The 19,910-nt window shown below is 41.5% G+C and overlaps 2 protein-coding genes across 2 annotated transcripts in view; one reads left to right on the top strand and one right to left on the bottom strand.

Annotated features, from left to right (window-relative positions):
• Positions 1-6,348: 6,348 nt before the first annotated feature.
• Positions 6,349-12,775, bottom strand: LOC311130332 (TBC1 domain family member 24-like; the record flags this gene model as incomplete). Its single annotated transcript, XM_084163061.1, has 8 exons — positions 6,349-6,527; positions 8,461-8,782; positions 8,996-9,094; positions 9,190-9,253; positions 10,059-10,214; positions 10,552-11,208; positions 11,398-11,773; positions 12,262-12,775. The coding sequence occupies 8 exons, from the start codon at positions 12,773-12,775 to the stop codon at positions 6,349-6,351; spliced, it is 2,367 nt and encodes a 788-aa protein (XP_084019187.1).
• A 3,768-nt stretch (positions 12,776-16,543) lies between these two features.
• The window catches only part of LOC311131268 (syntaxin-8-like), a 47,776-nt gene continuing 44,409 nt past the window's right edge, over positions 16,544-19,910 (top strand). Inside the window, exons 1-2 of the mRNA XM_084164138.1 lie at positions 16,544-16,662; positions 17,399-17,498. Of these exons, the coding sequence (XP_084020264.1) occupies positions 16,646-16,662; positions 17,399-17,498 (117 nt within the window). The 5' untranslated portion in view covers positions 16,544-16,645. The remainder of the gene's footprint in view (positions 16,663-17,398; positions 17,499-19,910) is intronic.

Below are 19,910 nucleotides of genomic sequence, written 5' to 3'. Positions count from 1 at the left end.
GATTCAACAAAATTGCACCTCTTTTTTACTTTCAAGGTGTTTACACCAAGTCTTCAAACTTGTAAAATCGTCTCGAGCTTCAGCTATCTTTCTCTCATTTGCCATCCAGACAAACAACCGTTGCCTAGCAACTTAACAATTTGTTTGGGTCAGTTTCTATGGTGACATAGTAGTTTCCTCATGCAGCCGGAGGAAAAATGTGGGTGTACTTTTGGAGTGTGATTGGTCCATAGAGATCGGTTTTGTCTAGAAGGGTTACAGCTTTTGTCAAAATTGAATATAGAAGGTTTAAGAAAACGTACGTAGCAGGTTAGGATAATTAACGTAGCAGGTTAGTGAATTGGGTTAAGTTAGGAAAAGAGTTAGGGTAAGGGTAAGGGTTAGCTAAAATACACCAAAAAACAACAACTTTTGAAGTCAATTTGACAAAAGCTGTATTCCATCTATACATGGCTAGATTTCCTATTAAATTAGAAATCCTCAAAGTTCCAGAATGCAGTGAAAATGGAAGCTATTGTGGTCAGGGAGGAATCCAAACCAGTCTGGAATGAACGGCAGTAAAGGCATAGGTCAGGGGTGTCAAACTCATTTTAGCTCAGGGGCCACATGGAGGAAAATCTATTCCCAAGTGGGCCGGACCGGAAAAATCATGGTATATATAACTTAAAAACAACAACTTCAGATTGTTTTCTTTGTTTTAATACGATCAACATACAACATAAAGCTGGAGCCTGAGGACAGTGTGTCCAAAATAGTACAAGCACAACATCACTATTAATCATAAAACACGTCAAGTTTATTTGAAAATTCTAAAGAAAAAGAACACACAAACACACAATGCCTCAGTGATTAACAGAACTGTTTCACAGATCACAGAACTATATCAGGGTGTCATTTCTCAGGCAGAAATGTAGATAAAAATAATGAAATCCTGTTCCCCAAACAAGTGCAAGAACCACAGAGTCAAGAATAGGTTAAATATTCAAATAAAATAAAATCAATTAAAAACAATAGCACATCAACATAAAAACATATAAACATAAATCTGAAAGCGTTGCTCAAACTCCCGTAACAGTCCAGTTATTTTATCTTTGAACCGCTTCATGTCTGCCACATGTTGGGTCGCGCACACATTTTTCAGACAGGGGAAGTGAGCTGCATCACCACCGGCAAGTTGCGTCTCCCACAATGACAGCTTCAACTTGAAAGAACGTATGCTGTCATAATACTGTGTGACAACTTTGTTGCGCCCTTGCAGCTGTTTGTTCAAGTTATTCAGGTGCTCTGTAACATCCACCATAAATGCAAGGTCCGGCATCCATTCTGCGGAATGAAATTCTAACACTGGTTTGCCCTTTTCTTCCATGAACTGTTCAATTTCTTCTCGTAAATCAAAGAAACGCCTCAGCACAGCACCTCGGCTTAACCATCTTACCTCAGTGTGGTATAGCAGGCCATAGATGTGGTCTTTCTCTCTGAGAAGGCTGTCAAACTGACGGTGATTCAGGCTTCTGGATCGGATGAAATTAACAGTTTGGATGACCACCTTCATGACGTTATCCATCTTACTGACTTGCAACACAAAGCCTCCTGGTGCAAAATACAGTGAAAAGTCAAAAAATCACGTCCTCCATTTGAAGCCACTGCGATTTCATTAGCAATGAGGTAGCTAGCTTTCACTGCAGCGTCACTGATGTCTCGGCTGTGAGTAAACACAGACTGCTGTTTCTTCAGACCCGCCAACAGTTCATTCACCTTCTCTCATCTCCGCTGTCCTTGAAAGTTTTCATATTTGTCGGCATGAAGACTCACATAGTGGCGACGAAGGTTATATTCTTTCAGCACTGCAACATGCTCTGAACACACCAAACATACAGCTTTCCCATTCAATTCCGTGATTAAATAGGATGACCATTTTTCTTGGAACACTCTGCACTCTGCGTCCACTTTTCTCTTTTTTGACAGAGACATATTGGGGCAATGAGGGTGCCAAAGCACATAATGTTAAAAGCAGAAGCCGTAATAAATATCGCGGGCAAAACAAAGTAGCTCATTGGCTGCACGTGCACGTGCTTGACCTACTTGCTCTGCCCCGGTATAAACAGTTTGCTTGCTTAACACAATTGCTATTGCGCCATCCAGTGGACGCAATTGGAACAGCAGTTTATTTTATTGAAAAATTGCAGCTCATTTTTATACTTAAAAAAATTTTAAAACAATATATATATATATATATATATTTTTTATCATCTCGCGGGCCGGATTAAACCCGTTTGCGGGCCTCATCCGGCCCGCGGGCCTTACGTTTGACACCCCTGGCATAGGTGATACATTTCCTGCTTTTACTTACGCGGGAAAATAGAAGTAAGGCATATGAAATATCAGAAATTATGTAATATAAGTATTGTCAACCAAAAATATTATCATATAATTATAAATAAAGTTTATACGGACAGGTTTTATACACATTTTCTGTATAAATAGCCTATAACATATGCGTAAACAGACCATAATAAATGTCTAAATTTGTGTTTTCTTGGAAAGTGTTATTATATGATACAATATCAGTATTTGTTGCAATTACAACTTGTCTAAGTCCTATCATCAACTGATTTCAGCCGGTGTATGCTATGGATTGACTGCGTTGTTTGAATGTAATGTTGCCATATTGGCAGTTATTTTGAAAAATGTATGGGATCACTCCTATAAAAACTGTCTGGTTAGCTAGCTAACAAACAGTGCAGATAATCTTTAAATTCAGTGTTTTACACTCTTATCAGAGCATTGGCAAACCATGGTTGACCAACTCCCTTACCAAAATGTCTGACCCTAAATATTACCATCATAAGAAGGTTCATGTCCATTCTAGTATTCTAATACCTAATTCTGTGGATTGGTCATTGCCAGGCAGCTAGCCAGGGAGCTAGGTTGAAGACAGAGACAGTTTTAGAAATGTTTACAAATTAATAAAAAATGAAAAGCTGAAGAGTATTCAACCCTTTTGTTATGGCAAGCCTAAATAAATTCAGGAGTAAAAACGTGCTTAACAAGTCACAATAAGTTGCATGGACTCACTCTGTGTGCAATACCCCATTTCTGTACCCCACACATACAATTATCTGTAAGGTCCCTCAGTCGAGCAGTGAATTTAGAATACAGATTCAACCACAAAGACCAGGGAGGTTTTCCAATCTTTCGCAAAGTAGGTCACCTATTGGTAGTTGGGTAAAAAAAAAAAAAAAGACATTGAATATCCGTTGAGCATGGTGCAGTTATTAATTTAACACCTTGGATGGTGTATCAATACACCCAGTCAATGGTGATTTTAAAACAGTTACAGAGTTTAATGGCTGTGATAGGAGATAACTGAGGATGGATCAACAACACAAACATATAAATCCACAATACTAACATAAATGACAGAGTAAAAAGAAGGAAGCTTGTACAGAATTGTAAAAAATATTCCAAAACATGCATCCTGTTTGCAACAAGGCACTAAAGTAATACTGCAAAAATGTGGCAACACTTTGCAAATCCAACACAAAACATCACTGAGTACCACTCTTCATATTTTCAAGCATGGTGGTGCTGCATCATGTTATAGGTATGCTTGTCATCGGCATGAACTAGGGAGGTTTTTTTTGAATAAAAAGAAACAGAATATAGCTAAGAACAGGGAAAATCCTAGAGAAAACCCGGTTCAGTCTGCTTTCCAACAGACACTGGGAGACAAATTCACTTTTCAGCAGGACAATAACCTAAAACACAAGGCCAAATATACACTGGAGTTGCTTACCAAGAAGACATTGAAGGTTCCTGAGAGGCCTAGTTACAGTTTTGACTTAAATCGTCTTGAAATCCATGGCAAGACTTGAAAATGGCTGTCTAGCAATGATCAACAACCAACTTGACAGAGCTTGACAATTTTTTAAAAGAATAATGGGCAAATATTGTACAATCCAGGTGTGCAATGCTCTTAGAGACTTACCCAGAAAGACTCACAGCTGTAGTAGCTGCCAAAGGTGATTGTAACATGTATTGACTCAGGGGTTGAATACTTATCTAATCAACATATATTACTATATTATTTTCCAATAATAATAATAATAAAACTGTTTTTTTTATTCTTCCACTTTGACATTACAGAGTATTTTGTGTAGATTGTTTACAAAAATTTGCAATTAAATCAATTTTAATCCCACTTTGTAACACAACAACATTCAAGGGGTGTGAATACTTTCTGAAGGCCCTGTATATCCTTCCTTTGCAACCCCATTAATACATGCTCAAATATACATGCTCATCGAGAAGTGTATGAATAATAATCAAACAAATATAGTATACAATTCAAATACCTAATGCTAATAAATTACAAAACATACTTGAAAGAAAGAACTGTGACAGAAATATATATTTTTAAAATATAAATACTATACAGTGCATTTGGAAAGTATTGGGGGCGGCAGGTAGCTTAGTGATTAAGAGCGTTGTGCCAGTAACCGAAAGGTCGCTGGTTCTAATCCCCGAGCTGACTCGGTGAAAAATCTGTCGATGTGCCCTTGAGCAAGGCACTTAACCCAAATTGCTCATGTAAGTCGCTCTGGATAAGAGCGTCTGCTAAATGACTAAAATGGAAATGTAAATGTATTCAGACCCCTTGACTTTTTCCACATTTTGTTACGTTACAGCCTAATTCTAAAATGGATTAAATAAAAACAAATCCTCATCAATCTAAACACAATACCCCATAATGACAAAGCAAAAACAGGTTTGTAGAAATGTTTGCAAATTTATTAAAAATAAAAAACAGAAATACCTTATTTACATTAGTATTCAGACCCTTTGCTATGAGACTCGAACATTGAGCTCAGGTGCATCCTGTTTCTATTGATCATCCTTAAGATGTTTCTACAACTTACCTGTGGTAAATCCAATTGATTGGACATGATTTGGAAAGGCACACACCTGTCTATATAAGGTCCCACAGTTGACAGTGCATGTCAGAGCAAAAACCAAGCCATGAGGTCGAAGGAATTGTCCGTAGAGCTCCGAGACAGGATTGTGTCGAGGCACAGATCTGGAGAAGGGTACCAAAAAATGTCTGCAGCATCGGAGGTCCCCAAGAACACAGTGGCCTCCATCATTCTTAAATGGAAGAAATTTGGAACCACCAACACTCTTCCTAGAGCTGGCCGCCCAGCCAAACTGAGCAATCAGGGGAGAAGGACCTTGGTCAGGGAGGTGACCAAGAACCTGATGGTCCCTCTGACAGAGCTCCAGAGTTCCTCTGTGGAGATGGGATAACCTTCCAGAAGGACAACCATCTCTGCAACACTCCACCAATCAGGCCTTTATGGTAGAGTGGCCAGACAGAAGCCACTCCTCAGTAAAAGACACATGACAGCCCGCTTGGAGTTTGCCAAAAGGCACCTAAAGGACTCTCAGACCATGAGAAACAAGATTCTCTGGTCTTATGCAAGATTGAACTATTTGGCCTGAATGCCAAGCGTCACGTCTGGAGGAAACCTTGCACCATCCCTACGGTGAAGTATGGTGGTGGCAGTATCATGCTGTGGGGATTTTTTTCAGCGGCAGGGACTGGGAGACTAGTCAGCAAGATCCTTGATGGAAACCTGCTCCAGAGTACTCAGGACCTCAGACTGGGGCAAAGGTTCACCTTCCAACAGGACAACAACCCTAAGCACACAGCCAAGAAAACGCAGGAGTGGCTTCGGGACAAGTCTCTGAATGTCCTTGAGTGGCCCAGCCAGAGCCCGGACTTGAATCCGATCTAACATCTCTGGAGAGACCTGAAAAGAGCTGTGCATCGACGCTCCCCATCCAACCGGACAAAGCTTGAGAGGATCTGCAGAGAAGAATGGGAGAAACTCCCTAAATACAGGTGTGCCAAGCTTGTAGCATCATACCCAAGAAGACTCGAGGCTGTATTCGCTGCCAAAGGTGCTTCAACAAAGTACTGAGTAAAGGGTCTGAATACTTATGTAAATGTGATATTTCCGTATTTTATTTTGAATAAATTTGCAAAAATGTCTAAAAACCTGTTTTTGCTTTGTCATTATTAACCTATCAATTTTAGAATAAGGCTGTAACGTAACAAAATGTGGAAAAAGTCAAGGGGTCTGAATACTTTCCGAATGCACTGTAAAAACCCTATTTGGTTTAGCCTATGGGTCATTGTCATCAAACACACACATAACTAAGATGAATTGTGTGAATAGAAAATATTTCATTATAAACGTTAAGAAACATACAGTCTAATCAAATGGACAACGGAATTAGGAGAAACCAGTTCATATAAGAGGGGGAAACATATGTCAGCCTCCTCTTTTAATTACAGTAAGAGAAGTAGTGTGAGAAAGAGATGGAGTTTTGAATTCCCCACACTTCCAGCGTCCGGATCTTGAAGTGTCCCTTGCAGAGAGGGGCGCTCTCGAAGGTGTCACATCGCTCCGTGTAGCCCCCCTCCAGATCAGCCTGGAGGCAGAGAGCGTGACCCCCATCGCCACCTGGCGAGACAAACACATCACACACACTGTAAAAGACGTCAGCATTGAATTTACAGTAATAACAGCAGCCCACTTCTAGTTGCAGCACTTCCCAGTAATGTTGACATCAATACAAAGAATACAAAGGGTGAATACAAAGAATATGCCATGTGAGAAACCCTAAGCTGTTTTCCCTACCCCCATCGTCAAAGTCGCTGCAAAAACTATTGTACGTGTCAAGAATGCTCCTTTGGCCATCAGGCCTATCCAGGTTTCAGAACGTTATTGATCACTCTTTGTGACACATTGCCAATGACTCTGAACAGCAAACACTTTAGCCTACATACAGTGGGGGAAAAAAGTATTTAGTCAGCCACCAATTGTGCAAGTTCTCCCACTTAAAAAGATGAGAGAGGCCTGTAATTTTCATCATAGGTACACGTCAACTATGACAGACAAAATGAGAAAAAAAATCCAGAAAATCACATTGTAGGATTTTTAATGAGTTTATTTGCAAATTATGGTGGAAAATAAGTATTTGGTCAATAACAAAAGTTTCTCAATACTTTGTTATATACCCTTTGTTGGCAATGACACAGGTCAAACGTTTTCTGTAAGTCTTCACAAGGTTTTCACACACTGTTGCTGGTATTTTGGCCCATTCCTCCATGCAGATCTCCTCTAGAGCAGTGATGTTTTGGGGCTGTCGCTGGGCAACACGGACTTTCAACTCCCTCCAAAGATTTTCTATGGGGTTGAGATCTGGAGACTGGCTAGGCCACTCCAGGACCTTGAAATGCTTCTTACGAAGCCACTCCTTCGTTGCCCGGGCGGTGTGTTTGGGATCATTGTCATGCTGAAAGACCCAGCCACGTTTCATCTTCAATGCCCTTGCTGATGGAAGGAGGTTTTCACTCAAAATCTCACGATACATGGCCCCATTCATTCTTTCCTTTACACGGATCAGTCCCTTTGCAGAAAAACAGCCCCAAAGCATGATGTTTCCACCCCCATGCTTCACAGTAGGCATGGTGTTCTTTGGATGCAACTCAGCATTCTTTGTCCTCCAAACACGACAAGTTGAGTTTTTACCAAAAAGTTATATTTTGGTTTCATCTGACCATATGACATTCTCCCAATCCTCTTCTGGATCATCCAAATGCACTCTAGCAAACTTCAGACGGGCCTGGACATGTACTGGCTTAAGCAGGGGGACACGTCTGGCACTGCAGGATTTGAGTCCCTGGCGGCGTAGTGTGTTACTGATGGTAGGCTTTGTTACTTTGGTCCCAGCTCTCTGCAGGTCATTCACTACGTCCCCCCGTGTGGTTCTGGGATTTTTGCTCACCGTTCTTGTGATCATTTTGACCCCACGGGGTGAGATCTTGCGTGGAGCCCCAGATCGAGGGAGATTATCAGTGGTCTTGTATGTCTTCCATTTCCTAATAATTGCTCCCACAGTTGATTTCTTCAAACCAAGCTGCTTACCTATTGCAGATTCAGTCTTCCCAGCCTGGTGCAGGTCTACACTTTTGTTTCTGGTGTCCTTTGACAGCTCTTTGGTCTTGGCCATAGTGGAGTTTGGAGTGTGACTGTTTGAGGTTGTGGACAGGTGTCTTTTATATTGATAACAAGTTCAAACAGGTGCCATTAATACAGGTAACGAGTGGAGGACAGAGGAGCCTCTTAAAGAAGAAGTTACAGGTCTGTGAGAGCCAGAAATCTTGCTTGTTTGTGGGTGACCAAATACTTATTTTCCACCATAATTTGCAAATAAATTCATTAAAAATCCTACAATGTGATTTTCTGGAGAAGAAAATTCTCAATTTGTCTGTCATAGTTGACGTGTAGCTATGATGAAAATTACAGGCCTCTCTCATCTTTTTAAGTGGGAGAACTTGCACAATTGGTGGCTGACTAAATACTTTTTTTCCCCACTGTATGAGCAGCTTACCAATGACTAGCCTCTCGTGGTCTCCGGCGATGAACATGGAGGCCCCTTGTTCCTTGGCCCTCTTGGGTGAGGGGGAGAGAGGTCCGGGGGAGGAGGTGGTGAAGGGGATGGTCAGGTAGCTGGGGTCCTGGAGGGTCCCGGCTGGACAGGTCAGGGTGGTGTGGTTGGTAGTAGAGGTGGGAGAGTGTGGGGTAGAGAAGGAGTCCTCTTTACCAGAGGAAGTGTATACACAGACACTAGCAGCTTGAAGGTCTGGAGAAGGTTGTCTCTTGGCAGTAATGTGAACCACAGCCCGTTGGTAGCGCTCCATGCCTGGACGAAGCTGAAAGAACAACGAACAATTAAGAACAATTAACAATTAAGTTCCTGAATTGACTGATTGGCATTGGAAAGGAATGGAGCCTATGTTATTCTAAGGCATGATCAGTAAAAATTTAAAACCATATTTTTTACTCTAATACAGTTGATCAGGATCAAAGGAGAAAACATTTGCAAAATCAGCTATTTCAGATCTGTAGATCATCATTACTCTCACCGTGAAGACAAAGCTCTCCCCAGTCCCAAAATACGCAGGCTCTTCTGAATCATACTCTTTTCGCTGAATCAAATCTGTCGACAGGAAGGCACCACAGACCTGTGGAGTGACACAGGGGTAAGAAGTCTGCATAGAATCTAGTTGAGTGTCAAATATTTAATTTTTAAAAAGCTAGTCTGCTACTGTAAACTCACCTCTTCATCCACAGTTTTCAGAATCAATACCGCTGGCTCATGCCCCTCAACACGGGAATAAAATCTTACAATTGAGAAAAAATATTTTATTTTTTTACATTTTACATTGTCTTACTACTTTAAGCACTCACAGTGAACAATGGCACTGAAACTTGATCTATATTTGTAATGTTTTTAGACAACTGTTGTTCAACATCCCAGCCCCCTGGAATGTATTTATGAGGGTGTAAGTTCAAAGTTTACTGGAGGGGTCACGTCCTGGTCAGGGTCAGACTTTTAATTGGGGTCATCACATCCTGTCAAGACCACCCTGTGTATGGCTAGAACCAATTCAAAAGCATGTCTGCTGAGGCAGGTACGTCTCAGCGCAGTGACAAAGGAAAGTCAGAGAATCCCAATCAAACTCTTTGAAGGACATCAGAGTCAACGTGCATAGAGATTCCTCATAGTGGAGAAAAATAACTATTGGCGTCTCGACGTTTTGACTAGCTCTAGGACGAGACAACAGCTAGTAATTGTGATGTAGGAATTCAGAGCTTTTCGAAAAGGATTTGCAAGTGCTGATGTATATTATCTACCACATTTTCTCCTGACAGACCAACAGAACACTTCTAGAGACATAAAAAACTGATGCCACATGAACTGTTCCCGCCAACGAACTGGAGGGCACTTGGTCATGCACCTTAAGGCAAACATGTTGTTGATTCTAACAACACAGCCTTTCACTATTATGTAACTGAACTCTAAGGCGAGTTTATACAGCTCTGGGCTGTTGAATTTACTGTAGACAGTTCTGGGCATCTGAATGTATATGTATTCAAAGCCATTGATCCACTACTAAGGTAAAATAGTGAATTAAAGTCACTTACGAGGCCAGGCTTCGACCATGTTCGTTGGTGCTGAACAGTCTTATGGGATTGAAGAGGGCAAAGCGTTCAGGGATCCAGGCCCAGACAATCCTCATCTCTGTCCCCGTGACAACGCTGGAGCTGAAGCTGTCAAAATCCACTACCTGGCACGACTGCCTTTATGGAGGAACAGAAACAGTTTGAGAACGTAAATATTTGTTTTGAACCGTATCTTCAGATTACAGATGAATATAAAGGAACTCAGAAAGTAAAGAGCTGTAAACTGTTTATAGATCAAAACGCATACAGTATCTAGGAATATTTTGGTAGAACGACTGTAGCATCTCTATACCAAACTGGCTTGGAAGTAATCTGGCATAATCATCCTATGAGGAGTAGGGCTGACTTGGTGATGGCTTGCTATCTTTTGTTCGTTAACAGAGAGTGGCCCAATTAGATGTTCATCAAGAGTAGGAAAATGTTCTGGAAGAACTCCCTTGACCAACATCCTCACCTCTTCTGGTGGATACTGATGCCCTTCTGCATGAGTGAGTCCTTGTTAGCTTTGAACAGTAGGTTGAGCTCCCTCCGTGTGGCTAGCTGGATGCTAAAGGCCCTCTCCAGCAGCTTCTCCACCGTACAGTGACGCGGCACGTTCTCCACAAAGCTCTTCATGTCTCGCCTGAAGTCCTCCACGTCGGCGACACGAGACGAAACTGAGACCTTGTACAAGCTGAGAAGAGCCAGAGCCACCCTGTAGAGAACCTTGTAACCCTCCAGAAGATAGACATCCAGAACCCTGATAGCGTATGTGAAGGGGAGATCGGCGAAGATCCACATGATCCAATCGGAGTAGAACTCAAAGAGGTTCTGGTGGGAGCTGGCGATGAGCTTGCGGATGCCGCGGCAGTACTTGTTGGCCAGGTCGCCGAAGGTCATGCAGGAGGCCCTGTAGGTGAGGAATGTCTGGTCGATGTAGCGCTTGTTGGGGTCATTGTAGGCGATGAGGCGGCAGATGCTGTGGAAGCACTCTGCTTCGTCTTCGCTGAAATGTAGGAGGAGAGCTACCAAGGCTGGGAGGATGGGGCAGAAGTTGATGTCCGGGAGGTGCTTTCTGATGCAGAGGAGGATCTTTTTAACAGAATTGAGACCAGCTTTGTTGAGGCAGTACCTGGGGGTGGGAAGAAGAATGAAGACACTTGCTATGTTATCATTTTATGAGCAGAACATAATGTACATGCAATATGGGGAAAAAGCATGATAAACTTCAGATTCTCCTATCAAAGTTTAATGACCAAAATGATTTGATCATGATTTGATAATCTGAACCGTTTTTCTCTGATAGCTTCATAGCCAGTACCTGGGGATCACACCATCATCCATGTACTCAGGGAAGGGGTGTGTGATCATCTTCTGCTCCCCAAAGAGCTTATTGGCCACTTCCTGGTAACAATCTCGATCTGGTTTGAAGGACCTGCAGTTGATACCATGAATTATATGATAGTAGGCCTTGGCCCTCAGTGTATGGGGCATGGTCCAGAACCCTGATCGACCCATGGTCTTCAGCTCCTGGTGGTCCGACTTCAGGATCCTCTGGTAGCACTCTGAAGCCTCAGGGTCGATCTTCTCCCAGTCCACAAACTGGCCATACTTCATGCCAGAGCAGGAGCTGATCTCCCAGTTGTCTGATTCGGAGATGGTCATCATGGGGACACCCTTCAGACTGCCTCTTCTGCCTGTTGGAGAGAGGAAGGAAGAAAACTAGCTACTAACATCATAATTAATAAATTGATTATTTCATAAATGAATTATTATAGATCTGTGTTCATCCACAGTAACATTCTGTGTTTGTGCATGTTCTGCATTTCTCCCCCTCTTATTCATAGAAACACGCTTACGCACACAAGCGCTAGCACACGCACTCTACACACACGTTCATTGTAATATTGTTGTATGGTGGTATTATACATTTTGTATCGTAGATATGTAGTGGTGTAATATTGTTATATGATGTACTGTGTTATCTTTTGTTGTATATGTAATGTACGTTTCTTAATGTGTTTGGACCCCAGGAAGAGTAGCTGCTGCCTTGGCAACAGCTAATGGGATCCCAAATAAATGCAAATACAAATAACAGTAGGAATATGGCAAAATATTTAAAAAAAACATAATTTGTCAATTAAACATAAATCGGTCACTTTTAAACATACTGTAATTTGCATACCATTGAGATCTCTGCATGGCAAATGTTTGTTGGTGTTGGACTTGGATCTCTTGGAGTTGAGCCGAGCCATGATCCCCTGATTCCCATCCGCACTACTCTTCTCCTTCTTCCCCTCCCCACTCTTCTCCAGGGAGTTGGATCTCGGCCTCATGGCGTTGGACCTGGTAAAGTCCCCCTCTCTGTAGAGCTCAGACGTCTCGTAACTATAGAAAGACCTGGAGCGTGGCCTGACAAAGTTCTCATCTGTCGCCGTCTCCACGCCATACTTTTTGGCGTCCTCTGGGCTGTAGTAGGAATGGGACCTGGGTCTTCTGTGTCTGGCTGATGAGCTCAAGTCCTGGTCCTGGTCAGTGGCTGTATCCATAGGAGACGGATCGAAACTTATAGTCCCACAAGTGGAGAACTTGGGCATTCTTGAAACATGGATAATGCTGTCTGGTACAGTATTCTCTTCTGCAAATGTCAAGTTGTCCTCTATATCAATGACAAGACAGTCTCCAGTGGTGGTATACATCCCTTGTGATGTTTTCCATCTGAGTGCCATGTGGATGTGGGTTTTATACACAGTTGTCAGTTGGTCAGGTGACCGGCACAGAAAGTGATATGGGTTTGTTTACAGTGTTTTTGTGTATTCCGAGTGGAAAATTCATCTGACTTAAGTTCCATTACTGTGGCGACAAGGAATGCCTTCTTTCTTCGATTCCAACACCAGCGGACAGCAACAAATGAACTAGGGTAATGAAATCAAATAAAGTGGCAGATTATTATTGTTTCATTTGATAATAGGCTACTGTGTAAAGGACAGTCTCCATTGCCATATATGGGCAGTGAATGCCTACGCTATTATTTTGATACACATTAAGACGTATCAAAATACGTATCAAAATCATGACTATACAGCAATGAGTGTTCACACAAAGCATGTATCCTACTTTTAACCAGTTTATCTTCCTGGGTTGATCTTTTATTGTTCATTTGCATGTTTATGGCAGCATTTAACAAAACAACATTAAAGATTATTTTACTTTCTAAGTATTTTCAGAGGGGTGGGGTTAAATGCGGAAAAACCCATTTCAGTTGAATGATTTTCCATTCCCTTCCCTTTTCCTGGAGGGCCATGAAACTGTTTTATAGGAAAACATGACCATGCCAAATGACTACCTCTATTCCTAGAATTAGCAAAGGTTATCATTTCACACAACAGATACTGTTTTGATCAAAACACACATTGTTTTGCTATGAAACAAAGAAACCTCTGTAAATAGATCAATTTAAGTGGGGGCTTGTTAAGGAAAAACAAACTCAGTGCCTATGTAGATGATAGAAGGAGCTGTAGCCTACAGTTTGTTTATACTAGTAGTGGTCATAATCCTCACATAATGTTACAATAAGGACTTCCATATCACTAGACAAACAGGGGGCAATTTGAGGCAGTGTTGACATTTTAGAGAATATTTTCCAAAACAACAAAACATGAGCAGTGGTTATGTCTACCTTTTATGATCTTTACTCCACCAAAACAAAATAATTACATTGCTGGCTATCGCCAAGTCCACACAGCCACAGCCCTATATATACAGTGGGGAAAAAAAGTATTTAGTCAGCCACCAATTGTGCATGTTCTCCCACTTAAAAAGATGAGAGAGGCCTGTAATTTTCATCATAGGTACACGTCAACTATAACAGACAAAATGAGAAGAAAAAAAATCCAGAAAATCACATTGTAGGATTTTTTATGAATTTATTTGCAAATTATGGTGGAAAATAAGTATTTGGTCAATTAGAAAAGTTTCTCAATACTTTGTTATACACCCTTTGTTGGCAATGACACAGGTCAAACGTTTTCTGTAAGTCTTCACAAGGTTTTTACACACTGTTGCTGGTATTTTAGCCCATTCCTCCATGCAGATCTCCTCTAGAGCAGTGATGTTTTGGGGCTGTCGCTGGGCAACACGGACTTTCAACTCCCTCCAAAGATTTTCTATGGGGTTGAGATCTAGAGACTGGCTAGGCCACTCCAGGACCTTGAAATGCTTCTTACGAAGCCACTCCTTCGTTGCCCGGGCGGTGTGTTTGGGATCATTGTCATGCTGAAAGACCCAGCCACGTTTCTTCAATGCCCTTGCTGATGGAAGGAGGTTTTCACTCAAAATCTCACGATACATGGCCCCATTCATTCTTTCCTTTACACGGATCAGTCGTCCTGGTCCCTTTGCAGAAAAACAGCCCCAAAGCATAATGTTTCCACTCCCATGCTTCACAGTAGGTATGGTGTTCTTTGGATGTAACTCAGCATTCTTTGTCCTCCAAACACGACGAGTTGAGTTTTTACCAAAAAGTTCTATTTTGGTTTCATCTGACCATATGACATTCTCCCAATCCTCTTCTGGATCATCCAAATGCACTCTAGCAAACTTCAGATGGGCCTGGACATGTACTGGCTTAAGCAGGGGGACACGTCTGGCACTGCAGGATTTGAGTCCCTGGCGGCGTAGTGTGTTACTGATGGTAGGCTTTGTTACTTTGGTCCCAGCTCTCTGCAGGTCATTCACTAGGTCCCCCCGTGTGGTTTTGGGATTTTTGCTCACCGTTCTTGTGATCATTTTGACCCCATGGGGTGAGATCTTGCGTGGAGCCCCAGATCGAGGGAGATTATCAGTGGTCTTGTATGTCTTCCATTTCCTAATAATTGCTCCCACAGTTGATTTCTTCAAACCAAGCTGCTTACCTATTGCAGATTCAGTCTTACCAGCCTGGTGCAGGTCTACAATTTTGTTTCTGGTGTCCTTTGACAGCTCTTTGGTCTTGGCCATAGTGGAGTTTGGAGTGTGACTGTTTGAGGTTGTGGACAGGTGTCTTTTATACTGATAACAAGTTCAAACAGGTGCCATTAATACATATAACGAGTGGAGGACAGAGGAGCCTCTTAAAGAAGAAGTTACAGGTCTGTGAGTGCCAGAAATCTTGCTTGTTTGTAGGTGACCAAATACTTATTTTCCACCATAATTTGCAAATAAATTCATAAAAAATCCTACAATGTGATTTTCTGGATTTTTTTTCTCAATTTGTCTGTCATAGTTGACGTGTACCTTTGATGAAAATTACAGGCCTCTCTCATCTTTTTAAGTGGGAGAACTTGCACAATTGGTGGCTGACTAAATACTTTTTTCCCCCACTGTAAATAGAAACAAGTGAAGTCATAATATTTGTTATAAATTATTAGGATATTGTATTAAGTTATTTATTTTATGAATGGACGACTGAGCCTAAGAGGGTAGATACACATCAACACAGTGACAGAGACTGGATGGAAGATTTGTAAACTATGAATGAACATTTGGTTTGCAGGCTACAGTGGGTCTGGTGTGGGACTTGGGGGCAGCAGCAGCTCTGTCAGAGAGGGACATTACAATTGATTTGATTTGGATTCATTTTAATAGCTTCTTCTCAAAGCAACATCGAGGTTGAAGTAAACGATTCGAAAAAAAGAAGAAAGTCTGTCAGTCCTGTTGTTTTTTTATAAAGAGAAAATACCTACGCATGTGAAGCTTGGTTATGTAAGATACGCCATAAGAGCTTTTGTCCCCAAACCACTGCAGTGTAAGAATTGTAAAGGATTTGGCCATGTTTCAAGTGTGTGCAGACGAACAGAGTATAGTGAAGAACGGTGTGTAGAAGGACGACGGTGTCGCAATTGTGGTGGGGATCGTGAACCTGAGTTCCTGGAGTGCCCTGTAAGGGTGAAGGAAATTGAGGTGGCAAAAATAAGAGCGGTCAATGGAATCTCCTATGCAGAGGCGATTAAAATAATTGAGAAAACAAGTGATGCTAGTGAAGAGATGGTAGTGGATACACCACAGCCTGTAGTAAATGTTTGCTGCCAGACAAAAGATACCATGTGTGTTAAAAAGGTGGATTTTGTTGCATTCATACAGTTATAAACTGTACAGCACAAGTCTCAAAGAAGTTGAAGAAACTGGACATTATTGTGGCTGCGGCAGAAACGTTTTTGGGACTCAAGGATTTTACATCGGAAGACTTGCAAGGGGTACTGGCACCGGAAGACCTACCCTCCCAGGTTCGACTTGAGCCTGTGTTTATTTTATTTTATTTATGAATTTTTGGGTAGTTTGGTAGTTCTTTTGGTATTTTGTTCCATTTTTGGGATTCCTGTTTCCATCCCGCACAGTAGGTGGCAGAATGCACATTAAAATGTGCGATCACCAATATACCATAGAAGAAGAAGAAGTAAACGATTCACGACTCAAAGTTTGTTACTCACAGGACACCATTCTGACGTCACACCCAAACAAGAAGTGCTCCCTGCTTATCAGACAATTTATGGAGTAAATATCAACAAATTCATTGATTATAACTCGTTAACATGTTTCAAGATCCCTGGTAAGCAGCTTTTGAGGTGGCCATTATGAGTATATTTAAGATGGCATTGGAAAAAATATAGAAATATGTCTTCAAACCTATATATTTATGTTATTAGCTAGATAGTTAACGTTAGCTACAGTAACTCGCGTCCCTGTAACCGGCTACTTATAAAAAAAGCGTGCTACGACTTGACATTTACATTTACATTTTAGTCATTTAGCAGACGCTCTTATCCAGAGCGACTTACAGTTAGTGAGTTTGACCCGATTAGTCGGTCAGTATGTTATATTTTAATTCCCATTGATAGTTCACGCGAAATTAATTGCAATGCACTTTCGCTGATAACAATATACTGCAGTCAGGGTTATGACTGAAGTAGGTAGCTAACTTATCTAACGTTACTAGTAGCTATGATGAGGAACAAATTGTTGTCACATGATGACATCTCAAGCGTGAGCTCAAGCAGAAAGATATTGTGATTTAGATTGAGTACTACCAAGAACTCAAATGACAGAGCTCCAGTGCTGAATGACAGTTAACGTTAGTCTAAACATGAGACATAGCTGGCTACACCCAATCAGCTCAAATGAATTGGCCTACAATTGTTTTGTTTGTTGTTATTATTATAGGTTGATGATTTGCAGCATCTTCCTTTGAACTGGCTTTTTTATAGTGGTTCATATAGTAAATATTTTAACCACACATACAACTGTAGTACTACTCACGATAATTCAATACCAACCTGGTTTTGTAGGTTACAGAATTATGATGCCACTTGCCGCCTTGTCCAAGAAATTGCAGAGAACATTCATGAAAGAAACAGACAACAGAGGACAAGAGGGAATCCTGCAAAGGTAAGCGTTGATACTATGATGACAACCTGCTAAACTACACATTTGTTTCCTAAAAAGTATATAGCTACAGTGCCTTCAGAAAGTATTCATACCCCTTGACTTGTTCCACATTTTGTTGTGTTGCAGCCTGAATTCAAAATGTATTGAATAGATTTTTCTACACAAAATACCTCATAATGACAGTGAAAACATGTTTTTAGAAATGTTGGCAAATGTTTGAAAATGAAAAACATAAATATCTAATTTACATAAGTAGTCACACCCGAGTCAATACTTTGTTGAAGCACCCTTTGCAGTGATTACAGCTGTGAGTCTTTTGGGGTAAGTCTCTAAGAGCTTTGCATACCTGGATTGTACAATATTTGCCAATTATTCTTTTTTAAATTCTTCATGCTCTGTCAAGTTGATTATTGATAATTGCTAGACAGCCATTTTCAAGTCTTGCCATAGATTTTCAAGCCGATTTAACTCAAAACTGTAACTAGGCCACCCAGGAACATTCAATGTTGTCTTGGTAAGCAACTCCAATGTATATTTGGCCTTGTGTTTTAGGTTATTGTCCTGCTGAAAGGTGAATTAATCTCCCAGTGTCTGTTGGAAAGCAGACTGAACCAGGTCTTCTTCTAGGATTTTGCCTGCGATTTATAGCTGTATTCCGTTTCTTTTTATCCTTTAGTCCTTGCCGATGACAAGCATACCCATAACATGATGCAGCCACCACCATACTTGAAAATATGAAGAGGGGGACTCAGTGATATGTTATTTGATTTGCCCCAAACATAATGCTTTTTATTCAGGACAAAAAGTGAATTTCTTTGCCACATTCTTTGCAGTATTACTTAAGTGCCTTGTTGCAAACAGGATGCATGTTTTGGAATATTTGTATTCTATACAGGCTTCCTTCTTTTCACTCTGTCATTTATGTCAGTATTGTGGAGTAACTACAATCCCATCCTCAGTTTTCTCATATCAAAACCATATTAAACTCTGTAACTGTTTTAAAATCACTATTGGCCTCATGGTGAAATCCTGAATACTTTCCTTCCTCTCCGGAAACTAAGTTAGGAAGGATGCCTGTATCTTTGTAGTGACTAGGTGTATTGATACACCATCCAAAGCCTAATTAACCACTTCACGATACTCAGGGATATTCAGCGTCTGCTTTTCAAAATTTTACACATCTACCAATCAGTGCCCTTCTTTGCGAGGCATTGAAAAACCTCCCTGGTCTTTGTGGTTGAATCTGTGCTTCAAATTCACTACTCGACTAAGGGACCTTACAGATACAGTGCATTCGGAAAGTATTCAGACCCCTTGACTTTTTCCACATTTTGTTACGTTACAGCCTTATTCTAAAATTAATTAAATTGTTTGCAAATTTATAAATAAATAAAAACAACAGAAATATTACATTTAATTATTCAGACCCTTTACTCAGTACTTTGTTGAAGCACCTTTGGCAGCGATTACAGCCTGAGTCTTCTTCGGTATGACGCTACAAGCTTGGCACACCTGTATTTGGGGAGTTTCTCCCATTCTTCTCTGCAGATCCACTCAAGCTCTGTCAGGTTGGATGGGGAGAGTCGCTGCACAGCTGTTTTCAGGTCTCTCCAGAGATGTTTGATTGGGTTTAAGTCCAGGCTCTGGCTGGGCCACTCAAGGACATTCAGAGACTTGTCCCGAAGACACTCCTGCGTTGTCTTGGCTGTGTGCTTAGGGTCGTTGTCCTGTTGGAAGGTGAACCTTCGCCCCAGTCAGAGGTCCTGAGCACTGGAGCAGGTTTTCATCTAGGATCTCTCTGTACTTTTCTCCGTTCATCTTTCCCTCGATCCTGACTAGTCTCCCAGTCCCTGCAGCTGAAAAACATCCCCACAGCATGATACTGCCACCACCATGCTTCACTGTAGGGATGGTGCCAGGTTTCCTCCAGACGTGACACTTGGCATTCAGGCCAAAGAGTTCCATCTTGGTTTCATCAGACCAGAGAATCTTGTTTCTCATGGTCTGAGAGTCCTTTAGGTACCTTTTGGCAAACACCAAGCAGGCTGTCGTGCCTTTTACTGAGGAGTGGCTTCCGTCTGGCCACTCTACTATAAAGGCCTGATTGGTGGAGTGCTGCAGAGATGGAAGGGCCTTGGTCACCTCCCTGACCAAGGCCCATCTCCCCCGATTGTTCAGTTTGGCCGGGCGTCCAGCTCTAGGAAGAGTCTTGGTGGTTCCAAACTTCTTCCATTTAAGAATGATGGAGGCCACTGTGTTCTTGGGGACCTTCAATGCTGCAGACATTTTTTGGTACCCTTCCCCAGATCTGTGCCTCGACACAATCCTATCTCGGAGCTCTACGGATAATTCCTTCGACCTCAGCATGATTTTTGCTCTGACATGCACTGTCAACTGTGGGACCTTATATAG

The sequence above is a fragment of the Coregonus lavaretus genome (genome assembly GCF_964263955.1).
Source record: "Coregonus lavaretus genome assembly, chromosome: 6".
NCBI lineage: Eukaryota > Metazoa > Chordata > Actinopteri > Salmoniformes > Salmonidae > Coregonus > Coregonus lavaretus.
The sequence above is the reverse complement of the archived record's forward strand: the minus strand, read 5'-3'. Positions and strand labels throughout refer to the sequence as shown.